This window comes from Orcinus orca, chromosome 15 (genome assembly GCF_937001465.1).
Source record: "Orcinus orca chromosome 15, mOrcOrc1.1, whole genome shotgun sequence".
Classification (NCBI taxonomy): domain Eukaryota; kingdom Metazoa; phylum Chordata; class Mammalia; order Artiodactyla; family Delphinidae; genus Orcinus; species Orcinus orca.
The window spans coordinates 38,443,815-38,463,865 of record NC_064573.1 but is presented as its reverse complement, the minus strand read 5'-3'; the positions used below and the strand labels follow the sequence as shown (position 1 = coordinate 38,463,865).

Below are 20,051 nucleotides of genomic sequence, written 5' to 3'. Positions count from 1 at the left end.
AAATAAAATTCAAAAATTCAAAAAAAAAAAGCTCTAAGGTTAAAAAAAAAAGTCATCTCTTGTCACAAGGCCATTTGCCTAGAGGCAGTGCAGAACTGGAAGCATTTTGTCATTTCAGCTCCCAAAAGTTTAGTCAGTTCTCAAAAGCCTGTGCCGGATTTGCTGGCCTGGTTTGTAACCTCAGTGGAAGCACAAGTTCAATTGAGGGTGTGTTTGATTTAAAATTAAGAAATTGACATGACTTTCACCCTCAATTTATTTTTGGAAAAGGGATATTGTATTTAGTTACTTAAAGCAGTTTGTCTGGTGATAATTAAAAGAATGGCGTGTCAGTTCAGACAGCCTCCATGAAGGACAGGTAAGATTTTAAAAAGAACTGAATTTCATGTTTCTGCGGAAAGTGTAATAGGACCTGTTCTGCCCGGCAGTTGTCCCACTTGTCCTGTCTGGCCTGTCTGTAGAAGGATTCACGGGGACCCAGACCCAGCAGCCTGGGAAGGGAGAGGTCCAGCACTTGGGATGAGAGGTGGGGGCGACAGCTGATGGATGGAAACAGACAGAGGGAAGCTGGTAAACAAACTGAGGTCCTGATTGCTGGCAGGTGGTGGTTTCACGGAGCATGGCCAGCCGAGCGGCAGGGCACAGAGTGAGGTCTGTAATGGTCAGGGGACCAGGTAAGCCGGTTATCATCCTCCTAGGCAGCCTCAGGAGACGGGCCTGGAGCTCCAAGTCCCTCCTGACTTTGGTCAGGACCGGTCTTGGGGCTCTCGGAGAGAATGTCCAGACAGGAGGGCTTCGCAGGCAGGGCTCAGCAGCTCCCAGATCAACAGGGTGCACCCTGGTTGTAGTGGCTGAATTCTTTATTTGGAATTTGATGTGACAGTCAGATGATCTCATCTTTGCTGACTTCTGTGCCTTCTAAGAATCCCCTCTGTCTTTCCCATCCTGTCCTGTCCTGTCCTGTCCTTTCCTCTCGAGTAGACTGATGAAGAGGATGAAGTTGAGGTAGGATGTTTATAAACACAAAGAATGCCACGTGTGAGCTTCTCAAGCGTGCCGTATAATCTAACCTGACATAAGCAGCATGAAGTGTCAGCCCCGTTCAGTGCTTTAAACCTTGCATGACTGTTTTCTGCTGGGTTTCCATGTGATCACTAACCCCCTTACACGGGTTCTTATCATGATGTGTGTGCCAGGGACTGACTGAAGGGTAACTGCATTTTCCAAGCTGTCCCTGAGTTCCAGGCCCTGTCAAAAGTGGCAGGGTCAGCAGATCTCTTCCTACTGATGGACAAATGGACAGAGGGGTGGGATGGGCAGCAGCTCCTCCCCCTGACCCTGGTGCAGATGCCAGAACCAGAGACCAAGGCAGGGCTGCTCAGCCCTGAAGGATGAGGAAGGAGCTGTGCAGATGGTACAAGTCACGGACGTGTCCCAGGCTCTAGCACCAGGGCTCATACACTGGATAAAAAGAGGGAGCCAGAAGTCTATGGAGCTGCTCTTTGCAAACGTTATTCTAACTGACTTTTTATTTTTCATCCAGATGTTTGGCATTGTGTGCATATGGCCTGATATTCTAGCATACCTCTTGTAAAACATATATGCTGTCTTTGTTCAGCTAGAATTAGAGAATATCATCATGTGAGTGTAATGCTTGTGAAAACAACTAAATTTTTGACACAAGGAGAAGTAGTGAGTGTTGCCAAACTCAGTTTCAGCATGAATTTCTGTGCCATGTTCTGATCTGGGCCCTGAATCAAAGCCTTTTGGGGCCTTTGGCAAGTCACTTAATCTTGGATGGCCTCAGTTTCCTTCTCTGTAAAGTGAGGTGGGACTAGTTCTGGAAAAATCCTTCCCAACTCCTAACACTGTATGATTCTGTAACTGAATCCCACTTTTCAACTTGTACCATCTTAAGCGATATATGAGAAACTTCTAACTGCTTTCTGGCACTACGTTTTAAAAAATAAATCACACTATATTTGACAAACAAGCATATTTCACTGCTCCTATCAAGGCTGTGGTGTTAGAAACAGATTTGGTTTCTGAATTTTTCCCAGAGTTGAAGTCTTTTGCCCCTTGCTGGCTCCCGCTGAGGGGGTCTGCAGTCAGCTGGGAGACCCACTACCTGGAGGGATGGGTGTGGTCCTTCTGGGGCTAAGGCTTCTCTTTCTGATAAGAGAACTTCCTGGATATGCAGATGCTTTGTCATTAGTTCATTGACCCCTCATTGACTGCCCATCACTAACTTGTTTGCAGAATGCACGTAAACAAAAGACAGAGAAGAGAAGGCTTTCCTCAACTAAAGGTTTTGAGTTGGCTTTTAGTCACCTCACGCCCTAACCCCCCTTGCTCTTGCAGTCTGGCAAGTTCTCCAGCGGTTCCCCGGCGCCCCCGAGCCAGCCCCAAGGCCTGAGCTATGCCGAGGATGCGGCTGAGCATGAGAACATGAAGGCTGTGCTGAAAACCTCGTCCCCTGCCTTGGAGGATGCCACCCCCGTGCTGGGCGTCCGCACACGCAGCCGAGCAAGCCGAGGTAACGCCCTCTTCCAGGGTGGCCACCCCATGGTGTCTGTCCCCGCCACAGGGTACAGATTACTGTGCCCAGGAAGTGGCTGCTCAGGGCCGTCCACTCCCCAGGGTTCTCCGTGCTGATGTCATCATACTTTCCTTCACTCACACCTTTGTGACCCACCTTCAGTAGCTTCATCTCAAAAACAAGCAACCCTTCCCAAAAGCACAACTTAATTCCAACAAGAGGAATTAGTATTGTGAACGAATCCTCATGGGTTAAAGCCCCCAGGCCAGATTGAGCCAGCCATTTATTCTTGTAAATAAGGTCTTCTTGGAACACAGCCACCCTTCCTTGTGTGTGTGTTGTCTAGGTGCTTTTGCACTGCGGTGGCAGAGTTGAAGGGTTGCGACGGAGACTACAGGGAGCATAGAGACTAATGTTTTTACTCTCAGGCGGGGTACAGAAAAAGTTTGATGACCCTTGGATTAAAACGCTATCCCTTTTTGCTTCTGAAATCCTTGGAGGCAGAGAGGAAACTAAAACTTCAAGATGGTAAAGACAGATAAGAGTTTCCAGGTTTGTTTCATAACCTGGAAGGGACTTTTTGTTTTAATTAAGAATTGAGATGCACTTTGCATCTGAGAATGTTTACCCGTATTTCCCTGGTCTAGTCTGATGCCACGTGAACCTTCCTAAGTTTCCTCGCTGCCTGCAGGATCCAGCCCACGCGATTCATGCTGTTGTTTGAGGTTCCCTGGGGTCTGGTCCCCTCCTGGCTCCCACACTTGGCTTTCACTCAGCCCCACATTGTGGGCAGTGCCCTATTCTGCACACCCTGTGTCTGCCTGAGCCCCTGCCGTTGCTCATCCCGTCCCCTGTCCTCTGCCTGTCCCCTCTTCACCTGCAGAATCCACCTCCTCCATGTTCTCTGCCTTGCCACGTACTCCTGAGACCCCAGTTTAGGTCTCAGGAACTTAAAAATTTTATAACTAAAGAGGATGAACTCCTGGAGGACCAGCTTTGTCCTCTTGGTGTTTGCTTAGCACACAAGCTAGAAGAAACCATGTATTTATTGCCCACATTGGAATGTTTTAGTGTGTAAAAGGGGTTCAGGTAGTAATTACAGTGGGAAAATAAATAAAACTGTGCAGTCTGGGTGAACTGGATCATGGGTTACCTTACACGTCACAGAACCTCAGTAACGAATGAGTGTGTGCAGCGCCCATCAGGCCCTTGCTAGGCTCCAGCGAACATCCAGGCTCACGAGATGTTAGAAAGGCAGCCAAGATCTAGAGGGCTGTGATCTGGAGAAACTCCTGAGAAGACCCAACAGTGACTTCTATCTAGCTTTGCTGACTGCCCTTTTTTTTTTTTTTAATTTTAATTTTGCTGTTGTCAACTATGTTAAGTATTAAAACATGATGATAGGAATAACAACTTTAACATAAAAGAAAAAACAAAGGCAGTTCCAGGTGTTCTTTGGCAGGAAGGGAGTCACGTGGTGCATATGGTTTCTTGTAGCTTCTTGTGAACCAAGGGCCACAAACTGCTCTAGAGGAGGAGAGTTGAAGGGGCTTCCAGGCTGAGTTCTAGATCCGTAAGGTTTACACGGGATTCCCAAGTGGAGCTGCACTTCAGGCTATTTTATAAATGACCAAATGTTTTTCTTATTTCACATGAGTGCAGTGTCACTGAATCTAGTTCCTTCTCCTCTTCCCAACGTTGGACCTTTAACAGGGCTTTTACTCTGTGATATACAGCTTAGACTATGCCGGAAAAAGGACCGCCTCCACCCACCCTTCCCCAGTGTTATCCTGCCTGGGACACAGATGATACGTAGAAAAGTCATCCCTCCTACTACAGTCTTGATTCCCAGACTATACCCCAAATACATGCAGGTATTATTATTACATCAAAGAATCACAGGTTAGGTTCTCTGGGATTTGGTCTTTCCAAACCCTCTGACTTGTAGGTAGTTTTGGATGTGGAATTAGGGAAAGAAAATAAATTACGCTTTGGCAACACAAAGGCAGACTTTTGGTGACCAACATCAGACAGACGCAGCTGTGACAAACCACAGTCCTGAGCACTTCGTGTGGGACATTCTGATTGTCTGGTTTTCTATGTGGAAAGAAAGGTGCCCTCTTCTTGGCCAGTGCTGTCTATAAAACGCCTCCATTTCTCAGAAAAACCAAGAAGGGACAGGAGAGAAAGAGCGTGTAAATAAGGCAGAATATAGGAGGAGAGAAGAAAGTGGGGAAGGTCAGAAGTTGAAGAAAATTACAGCATTAAATGCTGAGCAGTAGTGACTGTCAGTCTAGACAAAGTGTAAAACAAGGATAAAAATAAAATAAAGCAGCTTTGCAGTGTTGGGGGGTATGGGGATGGGAATCACTGGTCTCCCAAAAGGCCTAGGACATCCCATGCATGAGTCTGTCTGTGCCTCAGCAGCTCTTGCAGGCTTTGTCTGCTAGGCTAACCGTGGACACCAGGAGATCAAGGGCAGCATCAGTACCTGCGCCACAGTGACCCCAGCCATCAGGAGTCTTGAGCCACTGTACCTTGGTGGATGCAAGGGTAGTGCAATGAAAGCCACCTTGGGAGATGGAGTCCAGTATCTGTAATGGAACGTAACATGCTGTGCTAATTTTAAAAGAGAAAATAGAAAATCCTTCCTGACTGGAAAGGACAAAGAGAAAAAGATATTGCTAGGTTTGTACAATATGGGTTCCTTTTCACTAATTGATGAAAGGGATTAGAAAGGAAAGCTATTCAGTTTCTCTGCACATGCAGAGACTTCTGCTTCCAGGTGGCATGTCGTAGGGAGGAACAAGCCACCACTCCTGCTGCCATAACCAGAAACTTTAATAAAATAACAAAAGCTTTCTCTCAAAATCCACCAGGGAACTGTGAAAGGGAAGAGGACTAGACAAACTAGAATTGTAGGTGAGCTGAGAGCACCTCTCTAAGAGCATTTGCCAAGTCTGGGCACAGGCTGAGAATTGGACTTGCCATGCGCAGAGTGACTTTAATAGTAAAGAGAAGCCAGCAGGACTTCTAGTGGTCATGTGAGCTGGCGTAAGAGGTTGGAGCTAGAGGAGCTTCAAATGCAGACAGTTTTCTCCATGAGACATTTGCTAAGTGCTGGGGCAGCATGGGGAGGGGGAGGCTGGGCCAGAAAGGCTGCAGGAAATCTCCTACAGTCTTGAAGTTCTGAGGAAACAAAGACAAGCTAGAGTAAGCGCCTTCAACAAATGCATACAGATAGTTAAAGACAGAATATTTAAAGACAGGGGTGGACTGATACTCAATGAAAACTGCTATGTGGCCCCAACCTTGCTCAGTCCTTCACTGTGTCTGCTTAACAGGAAAGGGTAAAGACTGGAGAAAAATGACACCGACTTCAGTCTCTGCATTCTTTTCTACACAAAGTCCAGTGCGTAGTCAAAATTATGAGCCAAGAGAACATGAAAACATGGCTGACAAGAAGAAAAGTAGAGCAGCAGATCCACAGGTGATCCAGATGTTGAAATTTGCAGTCAAATTTAACCATTTATAAGTGTTAACAAAAATAAAGGAAAATAGAGACAAATTGATAAAAAGGTTGAAATTTATAAAAAAGAATCAAATGGAAATTCTAGAACTGAAAAAAAGAAAGATCTGACATGATTAACTGATATCATGGGTTTAACAGCAGACTGGTCCCAGCAAAAGAGATTAGTGAATTCAAACAACACGGGTTAATAGAAAATGTACAAACTGAAGCATGGTGAGAAAAAATAGAAAAAATGGAACAAAATGTAAGAGATATGTGGGACACAGTCAAATGGTCTAATGTGTCTGTAACTGGAGTACCAGAAAGAAAAGATGGGTAAGAAGAAAAATTAAAGAAACAATGGCTGAGAATTTCACAAAGGCTCATGATAGATATCAACCCACATATTTAAAACACGTAACAAATCCAAGGAGAGTAAACGCAAAGAAAACCACATCTAGGCATACCATGGGCAAACTGCCAAAAACCAAAGATGTAAATAAAATCTTTAAAACAGCCAGAGAGGAAAGAATGTACTTTCTAAGGAGCAACAGTAAGAATGATGACTCACTGTTGACAGAAGCTATGGAAGTCAGAAGAAAGTGGAATGGCATCTTTAAATTGCCAAAAAGAGAACTTTCTAAACTAGAAGTCTATACCCAGGGAAATTCTTTCAAAAACAAAGGTAAGAGTTTATTACATTAATATAATATCTATTTGGATATAATTATTTTCCTTTTAGACTATTTCTTTAAGTTAGATTTTTAAGGGAAAAATTAGTTACAGTGGTTTCTTTCAAACTACAGTTTACATATTTTCAAAGGTAAAATTCAAATAAAATGATATAGTCCTATCATGGTCTATAATGCTTTATCCCCTCCACCATATCTCTATCTATATATATTCATATATATTATATATAATAATTTTACAGACATCTCAGTATATATAAATGCCTGGCTAACACTTGGGAGACCATTCGGAGCCAAATGGCCCCTTGGAGTCTGTAAGTTATGGGCAGTGTTCTCCTGTGGCTGTATGTGAGTGCAGAGGTTCCAGAAAGAGAAGCATATACACGACCAAGAAGAATGGGCATAAATGGTAATCGGGTAGTGACAACAGTAACCAAGGGGAAAGGGGATAAGAAAGCAGAACCAAGAATGAGGTCATGAGAAAATGATGGCATCACAAAACTGAGTCTGACAGTCCTGGACAAATGGCAAGATGTTCCTTGTAAGCATCTCCATTTCACATCACAGTGAAAGCAGATTCCCAGGAATGTATAAGATGAAAGTATAGGTAATTCTCATGGAAAGATCAGATGATGCCTTCATTTCTGGCTCATCAGGAGCAAATTATATTATATTATGAGCAAAGACACTTGATTGAGCTTTGTGTGTTTTGGGAAGGGTAGCTTGGCATTTCAAAATGAGGCACAGAATTATAAATCAGTAGGTAAGAGGGAAAACAGGAAATTGCTGGGCAAAAAGCAATTGCTGTATTGATGGCTCTGCTATGAGGAGGGCCGTGGTTCAGAGGCTCTGCAGAGCCCCAGCCTGAGAGCTGTGCCACTTATGAGGCCTCTTGCCTCCAACTTGAACACCTGGACCAGCCTGAGAATGCAGAAAAATTCAGCAATTTCAAATATTCGTTTCTGAGAAGAACATATTTTTAAAGGGTTTTATGATGCTGAAAAAGCTAGTCTTCTGATGGAAGCAAGTAGATCAAACTCCCTTGGGCACAAGCAGAAAAAGTAAAATGTCCTGACTTTGTATATCCCAGTGTTGTAGGTCTGCTCCCGCTCATAACGCAAAACGATTTTTATAAATGACCACAACAAAAACGTCGTCATCAGAAAACATTGTTGTCCTGTGGCCACAGGTCTCAAATAGTGCAGGTGGTCCAACACTGGAATCCTGGTACTCCTTTTGCAACGTGTTTATTTAATTCAGTCATGTGAACTTTACTAGCAGAAATTATGACTAAATTATAGCATATTACATATTTGCAGTGAACTTTCAACCACAAACACATGTCTATAAAATGTGCAGTCTACTGAACTGTAATCAACTATTCCCAACTATTTCTATCAATATCCAAACACCGAAAGTTTTGAAAAATTAGTATAGAAATATAGAATTCAAAATTTAAGATATATATTTACTAACATTTTTTCACCTGTGGTTTGAGAAAAGCTGACTGTTCTTCAGCTTTAGCTGGACCTTGGACAAGTTCAGGTACCTGTGTTCCATAAACGTAAAAGTCTGAGAACACTCACCTGCAGGATTTTAAAGTTGTATGTCTATTACAAAGAGAAGTATAGGTCGAGGAAATTCACAATTTTGAGCACACTGTACATCTTTCTTCTTACAGAAGCCTATTTCCCATCTTAGAGAAGAGATTTCACAAGGAAGTTGATCAGTCACGAAGGCACAGTTTTTGATGAATTAAAATAGCATTCATTTCTAAGTGTTTCATATGACTCGGGAACCCATGTTTTTGTGGTATTTTCTTCTTGCTGGTCTAAGGGCAGATGCTTTTATGCCAGACTTGGACTGTCTTAACATACAGCTATTTATAAACATATTTTTTTCTGGTCAGGGAGCAGATGAATGTACCAAAGAAAATGTTGTGTTAACTCCCTTTTCCTGGTAGAAGAGGGCAATCCTGTTATTATTTTTAAAGGCTAGTTAATCCAAAGATAAGCTATATGTTACAAAATCCATTGATTTTTATTTAACTGAATGAGAAATTAGGGCTAATTGACATTCACTAGGCACATACAACCACAGATGGGGAGCTGACTTAACAAATGTCTCTGGACATTTCTGGAAGCACTCTACTGGGTATCTGTGATGTACATAGCGGCACACGGCGTGGGAAGTCTGCCCTTCCACGACCACAGGACCTGGCAGGTGGAGGCACATCCACGACAGTGAGAGATGACAACACAGCTGTGTGACAGGGTAGCATGACGTGAGGGCCCCAGGTATGGACTCATGGGAGGTCAGAATCTGGAGGGTGATGGTCACAGGTCACTGTGGTGCCCCTGCAGTGGGGACGGGGGAACACCCTTAGATCCATCAGGAGGCTCAACCCTGGCTCTGGCCTCTGCTGTGCTCTGTGGCTGATGAGCTTGGCTGCTTCAGGAGCAGTGCTGTGTTTTCCTTCTCTCTGAGTACCTCGTGCTCTCTGGTTGTTTAATTCTTCAGGATCCACTAGTTCGTGGACCATGGGAATGGATGACTCGCCTAATGTCACGGATGATGCAGCTGATGAGATCATGGACCGCATCGTCAAGTCAGCCACCCAAGTGCCCAGTCAGCGAGTGGTGCCGCGGGAGAGGAAGCGCTCCCGGGCCAACCGGAAGTCTCGTAAGTGCCTTGGAGTTGGGATGTGGGACTCTGCCTGCAGGGACCAGCCCTCCAGTTCTGTATGACCCAGGAAGGGCAGGGACTCAGGGGTGGGCTCCGGTGAGTTGTCAGTGGTGCCCCGAGGGCCCACCTGTGCCCATCGGCAAAAGAGTTCGTGCTGGACAGTCGGCATTGGCCACTAGGGAGGAGGGATGCTGCAGCCACCTGTCCAGTGTATTTGCTATTTCTGGTCAGGCCTCCCCCAATTCACACTTTGTCCCCAGGAAGGTGTGAAAGGCCCTTAGATGACTCTGATGTGCAGGGGTGGGCACAGTGGGACCCGTTGCCAAGTACTGCCCTGGATGCTTTGCTGAGGCCATATTATTGCCCCTCACCCAGCATCAGGGGCTACTCTCTGGGCTGGAGACTCTTCCCCCAGGGGTTCACTGCTGCTCATGAACATGCTGAAGGTGAAACCAGGGGTGGCAAGCGATTTTTGGTCCTTAGGATGCTTAAAATAGTTCATGTTAGCCTAGGTTCACCGGTTGTGTTTTGTTCCTACCAAACAGAGGATTCAAAGCGACTTATTCGCCCTTGTAGTCTCAGCCTGTTACCTGCCCCTATCCGCCGAATGACGGGTGTGGAGTTGCCTCTGTGGGCACCATGCTGACTCTCACAGGGATGGCTCACTGTAGAGAAGCAGGGTTCTCTGAACCTTTGACATCTGCCTTCATGGCCGTGGCCCTAGTGCATTTCAGAAGAGACCTCAGCCCCCAAGCTTTGGCCTGGTGCTGGTTACTGAAGGTCAATCCCTAGGACAGGGATTTATGATGTTTTGTAAAGAGGAAATCTGGCTGCCTCCTCATTTCCTGGCTCCCAAAAATGAAAGGAGGGAGAGTGGCTGTCAGGAGGCAGGAGTTCAGTAAGAACTCATACTCAGAGCCCCCCAGGCGCTGCCACCTTTGAGATTCGTACAAGAGGTGACTGAGTTTTGGGCTGCATATTTTGGACGCCTTGGTTCTGTTTGACCCGTTGACATGCTTGTTTCCAGGGTAAAGAACACTAAACCAAATTGCTGCAGACTCTCGGACCCTGCTCCCTTTATATCATTGGCTTTAGATTCTGACAGGAATTTTTCCCCAGAAAAGAAAGTATCACTTGACACTTCCACCAGGGAGAAGCAGAGTTTCTCAAACCACAGAACTTGGGGGCTGGGGCTGGGGGATGTGATTCTCATTCAGTGAGATGGGTGGCTGAGAGTCTGTTTTCACCACACTCCTAGATGAGGTCCATCCTGCTGGTACACACTTTGAGTAACTTTTTTTTTTTTTTAAAGACTTTAATTTTTGCTGTGTTGCGTCTTCGTTTCTGTGCGAGGGCTTTCTCCAGTTGTGGCAAGCGGGGGCCACTCTTCATCGCGGTGCGCAGGCCTCTCACTGTCGCGGCCTCTCTTGTTGCGGAGCACAGGCTCCAGACGCGCAGGCTCAGTAGTTGTGGCTCACAGGCCTAGTTGCTCCGCGGCATGTGGGATCTTCCCAGACCGAGGCTCGAACCCGTGTCCCCTGCATTAGCAGGCAGATTCTCAACCACTGTGCCACCAGGGAAGCCCCTGAGTAACTTCTTGAACTGTGGCTCTCAACCATGGCTGCACATTAGAACTTTCTGCAGAGCTTTAAAAATTCCAGGTGTCTGGGCTGTACCCAAGCTGACCACCTGAGAACCTCTGCGGTTGGGCCCTGCCCAGGCCCCTTGGGTGATTAGTGGCCTTAGGAGAAGGACTCTTGTTCCACTCTGTGCGCCCCCTGCCACATTCCCTCTGTTTCTTGAATGGAAAACTGTCATTCAGGGGCACTGGTTTTTTACATCTTCAGAAATATGTTTGTGGGCTCCAACATCAATATCTAAGACCTTTACATTTATTTTTTCCGACATTTCACTATTTCCTGGTGCTGCTGTGAATTCTTTGCCATTCTCTTGGTGCTCCCATGTAAGAACTTGGCTAGGGACTTGCTATTTAAAGTTGTTCCTCAGACAGTATGGGCACCTCTTGGAGGCTGGTTAGAAATGCATATTCATGGGGACCTCTCCAGGGCAACTGATTCAGAATCTGCATTTAACAAGATCCCCAGGGGACCCCATGCACGATAACATGGAGGGGGTCAACGGGGTATGAGGCCAGGACTGGAACTGCAGGATCCCCAGGTGTGCACATCTTGGGGAGCAAACTCATCTCCAAAGGGGTGAGGCTGACCCACACTCTCTCCACACTGCATGCTCCAGGCCAGGCCAGCAAAGCACTTGGCTTTTTGCCTGTCTGAAGCGTGTGAAATAGTATTCCTTATGGTTTTAGCTTACTTTTCCCTGCTAGTGTACTAGGAAGGTCGAGCCTCTCGTGATTTGCATCTCTTCTTTTGTGTATGGCTTGTCCATACCATTTGCCTGTTTTTCTCTTGCTCTTTTTCATGAACAGAAATCTCTTTCTTAAATAGTTTTTTAAATGAAACTTATGAGAGGCTTTTTCAGGTCCTTAAGTAGATTATCTTCAGTATTTGCCCTTTATTGCCCTCCTCTTATTTACTTCAATAAACCATAACCAAATGGCAGAAATTTTGCACCAGTTAACGCCTGGCCTTCCTGCAGTGGGCAACCTTAGTGCAAGAGTCTCCACTGGGAGGAGCTGGGAAAAGCATGTGGGGAATCAGACCACGGGAGAGGAGTTGAGAAAGGATGCCAGGTCAGGGAGTGCCCTCCAGAAGGTGGGCAGGGTTGGGTCAGGGACCTCAGAAAAGGAGATTGCCTGAGAGGGGCCTGGCCCAGGGTATGTACTCCTCCTATAGGTTACATGTCTGTGTTGGCAAAGAGTGTTGGCCCTGCCCTCTGGTCTGGAGAGAACCAGATTCTTAGAGAGACACAGAATGTCACTGGGAACAATAACACAGTCATAATGAGTTTTCCTCTTCAATCTGGCCAGAGAGAAATTTTGCCTGTTTTTGTGGTTGACATAAAATAATTTCCTGTGGTATCGTTTCCATTCCAATCTTATGCAAAACAGCCCTATATTCTTTTTATTTAGCCCAACACATTTTGTCCTGTGATGCAGTTACTACAACAAATACAGCACTGCATGTATGTAAATGTTTATCTGTAGCAGGTTTAATTAATTAGTAATGGCACCATCCACAGAAATGTAAGATGGGGGAAGTTACTTTGATTTCTAATATAAAGGGATGTAAACTCTAGCTTTTCATAAGAAGTTAAAGGAATGAGAAAAAAACAGTTTGCAAAATCGATGTGAAGTGTTGGGCTGGGGCCTCACCCTGAAACGATGCTGCGTTTGATTTGATTGTGTAATGGTGGCCATGTGGCAAGTGGATAAATGAATAACCAGCATATTTGGGCTATACCTCATTTGGCTAAAGACAATATAGTCCAGCTATTGTAGGAAACCAAACAGAATCCAGCTCATAACCTAGAAATGTATGACCTGCAAGCCCCTCAAGAATCCTCTGAGATGCTTAAAACATCTGCTTTTGTGTTTGATGCTGGTGGCTAGGCCTACATCCACCAAATGTCCTGCTTAAAGCCTGAAATATGCAGCCAGTTGGGACGCACCGAGGGCACCGTAATGGACTCACAGGTTCCCAGGCTCTGCCCCTTCTGTTGTTTTCCCAGCTGGTGCCATCGGGGTCTCATTAAGTAAAATGTTGCGAATTGTCCAGTTGATTTCTAGCCTGTGAAATGTCAACACAACGCGCCTCATATGCTTCCCCAGATTCTGGCCACGGCTCTCCAGTCGGCTGGTGGAGATGGCCAAGGAGAGTGTTCTCCAAGCTCTTTGTTTTCTTCTTATTTGGGTTTCTCTTTTCATCATACTGGGGCAAGTCCTTTGTCCCGGGGCTACTTGTTCTCTTAGGCCTCCCGGATGTTGGTCTTCCCTAGAAAACCCTGAAGCTGACGGGCATCTGAGATCTCCTTCCCACTGTGATTCTGCAGGATGGGCCTGGGGCCTGGGGAAGAAAAGGACCCCTTGTGTTCTTTTCTGTGGGACCCAACTTCGGAAGAGGGTCTCTGCCCAGCTGGCTGTCTGCATGAAGCCATTACCCTGGACTATCACAGAGCAGAGCAGGGATTAGGGACTCATAGTTGGCCTTTTTCTCTTTCCTGCTAGAGAGGCTGAATGCCCCCTCTCCTGTTGAGTTTCTCTTCAAGGGGAGTCTGGGCCCCACCTGTGACGTGACCGTGCAGTTTTGGGCTCAGGGCTATATTTCTTTAAAAATGCAATCACTTCGATGTGACCTACACATAATCTAACAGTGTCTTAGGAACATAAGAACAGTTTCTCAATGGGAAGGGCCAGAAGCCTGATTCTAGGGGCTGCTAGGAAAGGAACACTGAACTCTGACTTGACTTCAGGCGCTCATCTCACCCCATCTCTTATGAGGCTTCGACATACCTCTTGAAAGGCATGTGACATATTCACTTTGATTCGATATAACTAAAATCTTATTTTACAGAATATTGAGGGGTGTTGCCATGCTATCTGTTAAGTAGGATTCCGTGGAGAAGGAGAACGAACGAATCTGAAAAAAAAAATATTGAATCTGTTTTAGGGAAAATGGGAGATATGCCTCACAAAATATTAGATTGATCCCTGGAACTGATCAGCACTCAGCTTAGTTTAGTTGTCTCTAATTTTCCAAAGTGGTATTTGAAAATGTTCAGGAATTTTCCCACTAATCCCATTAAGAAAAATTTCCCTGCGTGTTATTTACATAGTTCTTCCCTACTTAAAAATTTTATATTCTTTTATAGGGACAATGGAATGGGCCAGAGACTTTAAAACGGATGCTCTTAGAATACAGTAAAATAAGATGTTAGTGGAAAGGACCAAAGTTTCTCAATCAAATTTTTGTCTTCTCAACATCATTACTATTTACTCAGCACCTAATTATTCTTCGAGCTCATTAAAGCTGGACTGATTCCTCCTCTAAAGACAGCTAAGGGCAGCCACCCTTGTGTACAGGACACATGACAGGAGGATAAATAGAATAAGTCCAAGAGAGAATCCAAATCTTTTCCCTAAACCCAGGTGGAGAGTCACTGCATTTTAGAGGAACAACGTAAGGCTTTGGGAGTACAGTGACCAGAGGGGATGGAGCTGACAGCGGCTCTAAGATTCACTGGGGCTGACTTTAAACCTATGGTGGGTGTCAAGCCCTTGTCACTAGAAAAGGAAGATGGGGAAGTAAGGAAGGCATTTGCAGCCTGGCTCTGCATTGGGAAGGTCTTGGAGGCCGGGCTGGATGGGCACAGGAAAGGGACTGTGAAGGGGTTTGACGGTGGTGGGCTGGGAGGCCTAATTAGAGTCTGTGGACAGGTGAGAGAAATGAGGCCCAGATCAGAGCAGGTGCTATCAGAACAGACTCCAAGTCACCTGGAGACAGGTCCTAAACAAGGGTGTACGGGCCTTGTACCCAAGCCCAAGGGGGTGGAAGCAGTCCCCTGCTCTAGAGCAGGGTCAGGCTGGTAGCCAGGACTCTGATGTGGAAAGAAGCTTAGGTAGGAGCTTTGGGGTTAGACAGGTGGTGCCGGAAGAGCTTGGAAGGGTCTCACTGCCCTGAATGGCTCTCTGGTTGTTGTATTTTCGGACAAATCTCCCTTCCAAATTGGGAACTAGCACTTTGAAAAAGGAGGCTGGCTGTGTGTCCTCCACTGTGTCTGTCTGTATGGTAGGCACCCTTTTTCCCCAGAGTGGAAGTTCAAGAGGAGGGAGGATCAGTAAACAAGAGGAACCTGAGAATTTGCCTTTCCAGCGTAAGGGCAAAGTAGAGGGTTCTCGGAAGGGTGCTTTGGAAAGTGCCAAGCACCTTACTGGCAGGGGGTTACAGTAGTTCATTGCCTTTGCTGCCAAGTTCAGATGGAATCCAGTTCCATGCTTGGGAATTTGCACAGTCGTACAGCCGAGGACTGTTCCCGTATAAATGGCTTGGCCTCACTGAGCCTCAGTCTTCTTTGATACAGTGAAGGCGGTCGTGCCAGCCTCCCGGGATGGTTGTGAGGGTTAAGCAGGGCACCTATGACGGGTTCTCAGCACCCTCCTTCCCTTCACACTTCTGTCCAAGGGTCCCAAACATGGTAGGAATGTGAAGCTGCCTGCAAGCGTTTAGGAGCTGCCAGGGAAGTCACCCATGAGCCTGTGCACAGAAACCACACCTGCCCCCTTATCACTTTGCTCCCATCACCCTCCTGGCTCCTCGTCCACCATTGTCCACCTCACTTGGCCTGCTGTAATTTGTAGACCAGACCCATCTTCCCCTCTCTTTTTACCCCCAGGACACTGGTGCAATGGCTTGCCCCTGTGCACGGAAGCCTGGATTGTTAGCAATGTATGTGTCTAGTATTGTTGTGACATCCCAGGAAGCACTAAAGAGCTAGACTTCATCTGAAAAGGGGGAAGGCAGTTCTGTCCTGCCCAGGACTTGCAATAATGCTGAGAACTCTGAGCTCAGAAAGCAATGGAGAGAACTGTTTCATTTCTTTCCACCCAGGCCAGATTCCATCCTCTCCCTGTCCTCCCCAACAACGTGACTCATAAGAAGCAGTCTGCTTTTGCATTCCAACTGATTGCTTTCTGTTCAGTGCTTACCTAGGAACCAAAGAGATTATTGAGGAGCACTGGGTGTGAACGTAGCCACAGATGTAGGAGGGAAGTGGGGTAGGGGCACTGCGCAGCCAAGACCGTGGCCAGACCAGTGGCTGTAGAAAGCGCCTGATACCGTAATATTGCTGAGAGCCATCTCAGCCTGAGTGAACTTAGTTCCGGGTTAGGCAGAATTCGGAGACTTCAGCCCTATCACCACAAAGGCCGTTGCCTTCATGAGCGGCCCCCTTTCCCCGCATCTCACTCAGATGGCAGTGTTCTAAGTCAGGGATCTGAATCTCCTGGGGAGGTTAGAATGCACTGTCGGGGCGTCTCCCAGAGACCTTGGGTCTTTGTGCCCAGGCTGAGTCTAAGAAGTCGAGTTTAAATCAACCAGGTCTGGGAACCTTGGCTTCTTGTCGTTGTTATTCCACGTTTTATTTTCTTAGCTTTTGATTTTGAAAGAATTTTAGACTTAACAAAAACGTCACAAAAATAGCACAGAGCGTTGCCTTACATCCTTCACCCAGCTTCCCGTCATGTTAACACCCTGCACACGGTCGGACAATGCATCAAAAAATTAACTCAGCTGCAGGCTTGACTCAGACTTCAGCATTTTCCCCCTAATGCCCCCTTTCTGTTCCACGATCCCACCCAGGGTCCCACGTTGCATTGTCGTCCTGTCTCCTTAGTCTCCTCTGATCTGTGGAGGACATTTCATGACCTTGGCACTTTTGAAAAGTACCAGTCAGTGAGTTATTTTGTAGAATGCTGTCAATTTGGGAAACCTCTTCTTTTAATGGATGGGATTTTATGACGGAGGGTGGAAGTAAGAAAAATAACCCAAATGGTTAAATAATTGACGTTGACCAAAAAAACAAAAAACCCAAACCCATGAAAATCCCACAGAATATCTAACATCGAATTACTAAGAATGATACACCTTAAAACGATTCCCAGTAGTTAAGTCCAAAGAGGTAGGACTGGGCCTGCCGTTTTTCTCCAGTCGCAAACAGGTCCCTCCAGGAACAAAGGCTGCACAAATCGACAAGCAGCATTTGAATACCAGTGGGGCCAGTTACCTCCCAATCCCAAGAAGCAAACATGTAAGATATCTTCAAGTTCTGATATGAGCCCCTGTCATCCTAGACACAGCGCTCTTAGTATACTCGATAGAACAATTTTTAGGATCTTCGGGATTACAAAAACAAAACAAAACAAAACACACACACACGACTTATTTCCAAATTGCTTGACATTATGTGCAAAAAATGAAAAAAAGAAAAAAACCTGTCAGTGATCCAAAGGTGAAAGAGCACACATGTGGGTTTCCGTCACATGGAAGTAAAACTCGGTCCATTTGCCATCAACATGAAAGACTGTCAGAACATGTGCTGCCAGGCGCGTCAGGGCACAGTTGTTTCCAGGGTGGGCTCTGATTCAAACGTCCTGGCCCCAATCCTTCTCTTCCCCTTACTGTGTACGTAGGGGCCAGAGACTCGATCTCTCTATGCCGCTGCTGCTCGTTCCCTGGGGAGATGAGCACAGTCCCCATCTCATAGGGTTTCCACAGATATGGGGTGAGAGAATCCATGCTAGTGCTCAGGAAATGGCAGCCACCACTGCCATTATTCCCAGATGCACGTCAGCAAAGAGTTGCCTGGGAGCACTTTGTAGGATCAAAACACTTTTTTTCAATTCAAGGGAGGGGGGAAAGTAAGAGAAAACGAACTTATGATTTTTCCGTGAGCCCCAGACCCCCCTGTGCTGCGTGTTGACAGCAGAGGCACCTCTGTGTCAGACCCCGCTGCTGACATCGTGAGAGCTGTCCCAAGCGCCTGGGGCATTGAGTGGCTGCTGGTGCCGGCAAAGTGCCCCATGCCATCTATGGAAGGAGCGTGAGGCAGACAGGGATAAACATTTCCAGGGCCTGTTCTCTGTTAAGCAGCTGTGGGGCGGGGAGGCTGTCACATGTGACAGGCTGGTGAGCAGCTCTGCTGCAGCCAGTGCATTCAAGTGGGAAGCAGGAAGGGGGAGCAGTGGAGAGGGGCCCGGACGTTATCTTATCAGACGTCAGCCAGCCCTCCCCCCTGCACCCCTCCCCCCTGCCCCCCGCCTGCCAGCATTTGAGAAGTGCTAGTTGAGAATTCCCTATTTGATGGAAGGCTTGTTCCTGTTGTGCAAGTTCCATATCCTGCCAGCTCCTGCGTGTTGGTCCTCTCATTCTCATATGTCCTCAGCCCTTTTTTGCTTTCTGGAAACTTTCTGCGTGAGAGCCAACTCCTGTGCGGACAGGGTCTGCTGCCCTGCGCCCTTCCCCTCACTCCGTGTTCCTGTCAGCTCCCGGCCTCCTTGGTGGGACACTTGGCTCAAGGTGGAGGCTCATGTAACGTCTATTGAATGAATGAGTTAACTGACGAGCAGGTAGATGGACAGACACCGTAACAGGCCCTTTGCATGCAGGACTGGAATCAGGGTACAAAACTGATTTCAACTGATTACCTTCATTTCATACCTTCTTTCAAGAGTCTTTAACAAGGGAAGGGTTCAAATTCTTAAGGGTTAATGTATTTTCAGGGTTAATGTATTTCTGGGAGAATTTATCTGAATTGTCGTGAAGGCCCACAGAAAGTAGGGCTCCATAAATGGGGCCGATTTTTCTATGAATACCTGCCTTTCAGGGACACATCTGGCAAGCAAAGGGACCTTCACTTATACTGGCTTTTCCCCACAGCAGAGGAAAGCCCAGGCTGGAGGGGGCAGGAGGGTCCTCAGGGGTCTCGTGCATCAAAGCTGCGAGTAGACCGTGAGGCTGAGGGCAGCAAGGCTGGTGCAGCACCATTAACCTTTGTTCTGTTCCCTGAGCTGGTCCCAGATAGGCTGGCCCGATGCCCATATCTATTAGCAGGTTATTGCCTGTTCCGTAAGGTGCCAGGGTCCTCACTCAAGTATTTACATGAACTGAACCCTATAGTTCTAGGGCTAAAGCAGACATGTGAACAGAACTGTAAGAGGCATCTTTCAACGCCATCAGTTCGTGGAGTCTTCTGTGGTCATTTGGCCACGTGTGTATACCTCAAGGCACAAAGGTGTGGTTCCTAGCCCGTGCCACCTCCTGCTGCTAAGGAAACGTAAGATGCCCTCCTAGTGCAGCATGGACTTATTCAGGCAGAATTTTGGACCTTGGATAAGAGGTCTCAGCAGTCCTTGTCAAGGATGAGAAATATTTCATCTTGTTTTCTGCCATTAAAGTTATTATCTTTCTTTAACAAACACTTGAAGGAGTGTTTAAAGAACATAAAGGGTATTACAAACTAGTATTTTTATTGCCGCCCCATAGAACGAATTCCATTACTCAGTTAAATGCAGTCTGCCTCCAGCCAAGGCTCTGGAGCCAAACATTTTGTCTGGATGAGTTAAATACTCAGTCTGGAGCCCAAGGGGTCCGGGGTTGCGGGAGGGTTAGCCAGTGTAGGAGCAGCTGCGGACGGGTGGCTCTAGGGACCTGAGCTGGGCTTGAAAATACAGCAGCGTGCGGTGGCATGATCTGAGGGTACCCCTCACCACAGAGCTTTGTGCATCTATAAACCCATGCTTAATGTCTGTGAATCTTCCCTAAGTGTGTCCATTCTTTGAGTTAAAGTGCTGAGCGCACAATAGGTTCTCCATGAAGTATTTGTTGACTGACAGACTGATGGATTGGGTGTTGGCTCCCAATCAGAGTGCTGACTCCTGGGAGAGAAGAAAGTATTTATTAGTAGATATTAGCCGCTGTTTGTTCTACCAGAGGCCTAGCTCTTTCCGATTCTTTGTCCGTGGGCTAAGTGGGCTTTTGCCCAGGGGAGGCGTCGATTTGGGCGTTGCTGCAGACACACGAGGTGGGACCCTCACCTCTGGGGAGGCCTCGGAGGACACAGGCCCTCTTGTCATAGAGGGGGCATGGGGAATTAGGTCTGGCAAGGAAGGTGGGAAAACACTAAGGGTGAGCTTTACTTTCTCCACATTCTG

At 46.6% G+C, this 20,051-nt stretch overlaps 1 protein-coding gene across 1 annotated transcript in view; it reads left to right on the top strand.

Moving 5' to 3' along the window:
* FHOD3 (formin homology 2 domain containing 3) overlaps positions 1-20,051 on the top strand; it is a 505,940-nt gene that overhangs the window by 480,746 nt on the left and 5,143 nt on the right. Inside the window, exons 26-28 of the mRNA XM_049697949.1 lie at positions 982-1,005; positions 2,362-2,536; positions 9,263-9,424. Of these exons, the coding sequence (XP_049553906.1) occupies positions 982-1,005; positions 2,362-2,536; positions 9,263-9,424 (361 nt within the window). The remainder of the gene's footprint in view (positions 1-981; positions 1,006-2,361; positions 2,537-9,262; positions 9,425-20,051) is intronic.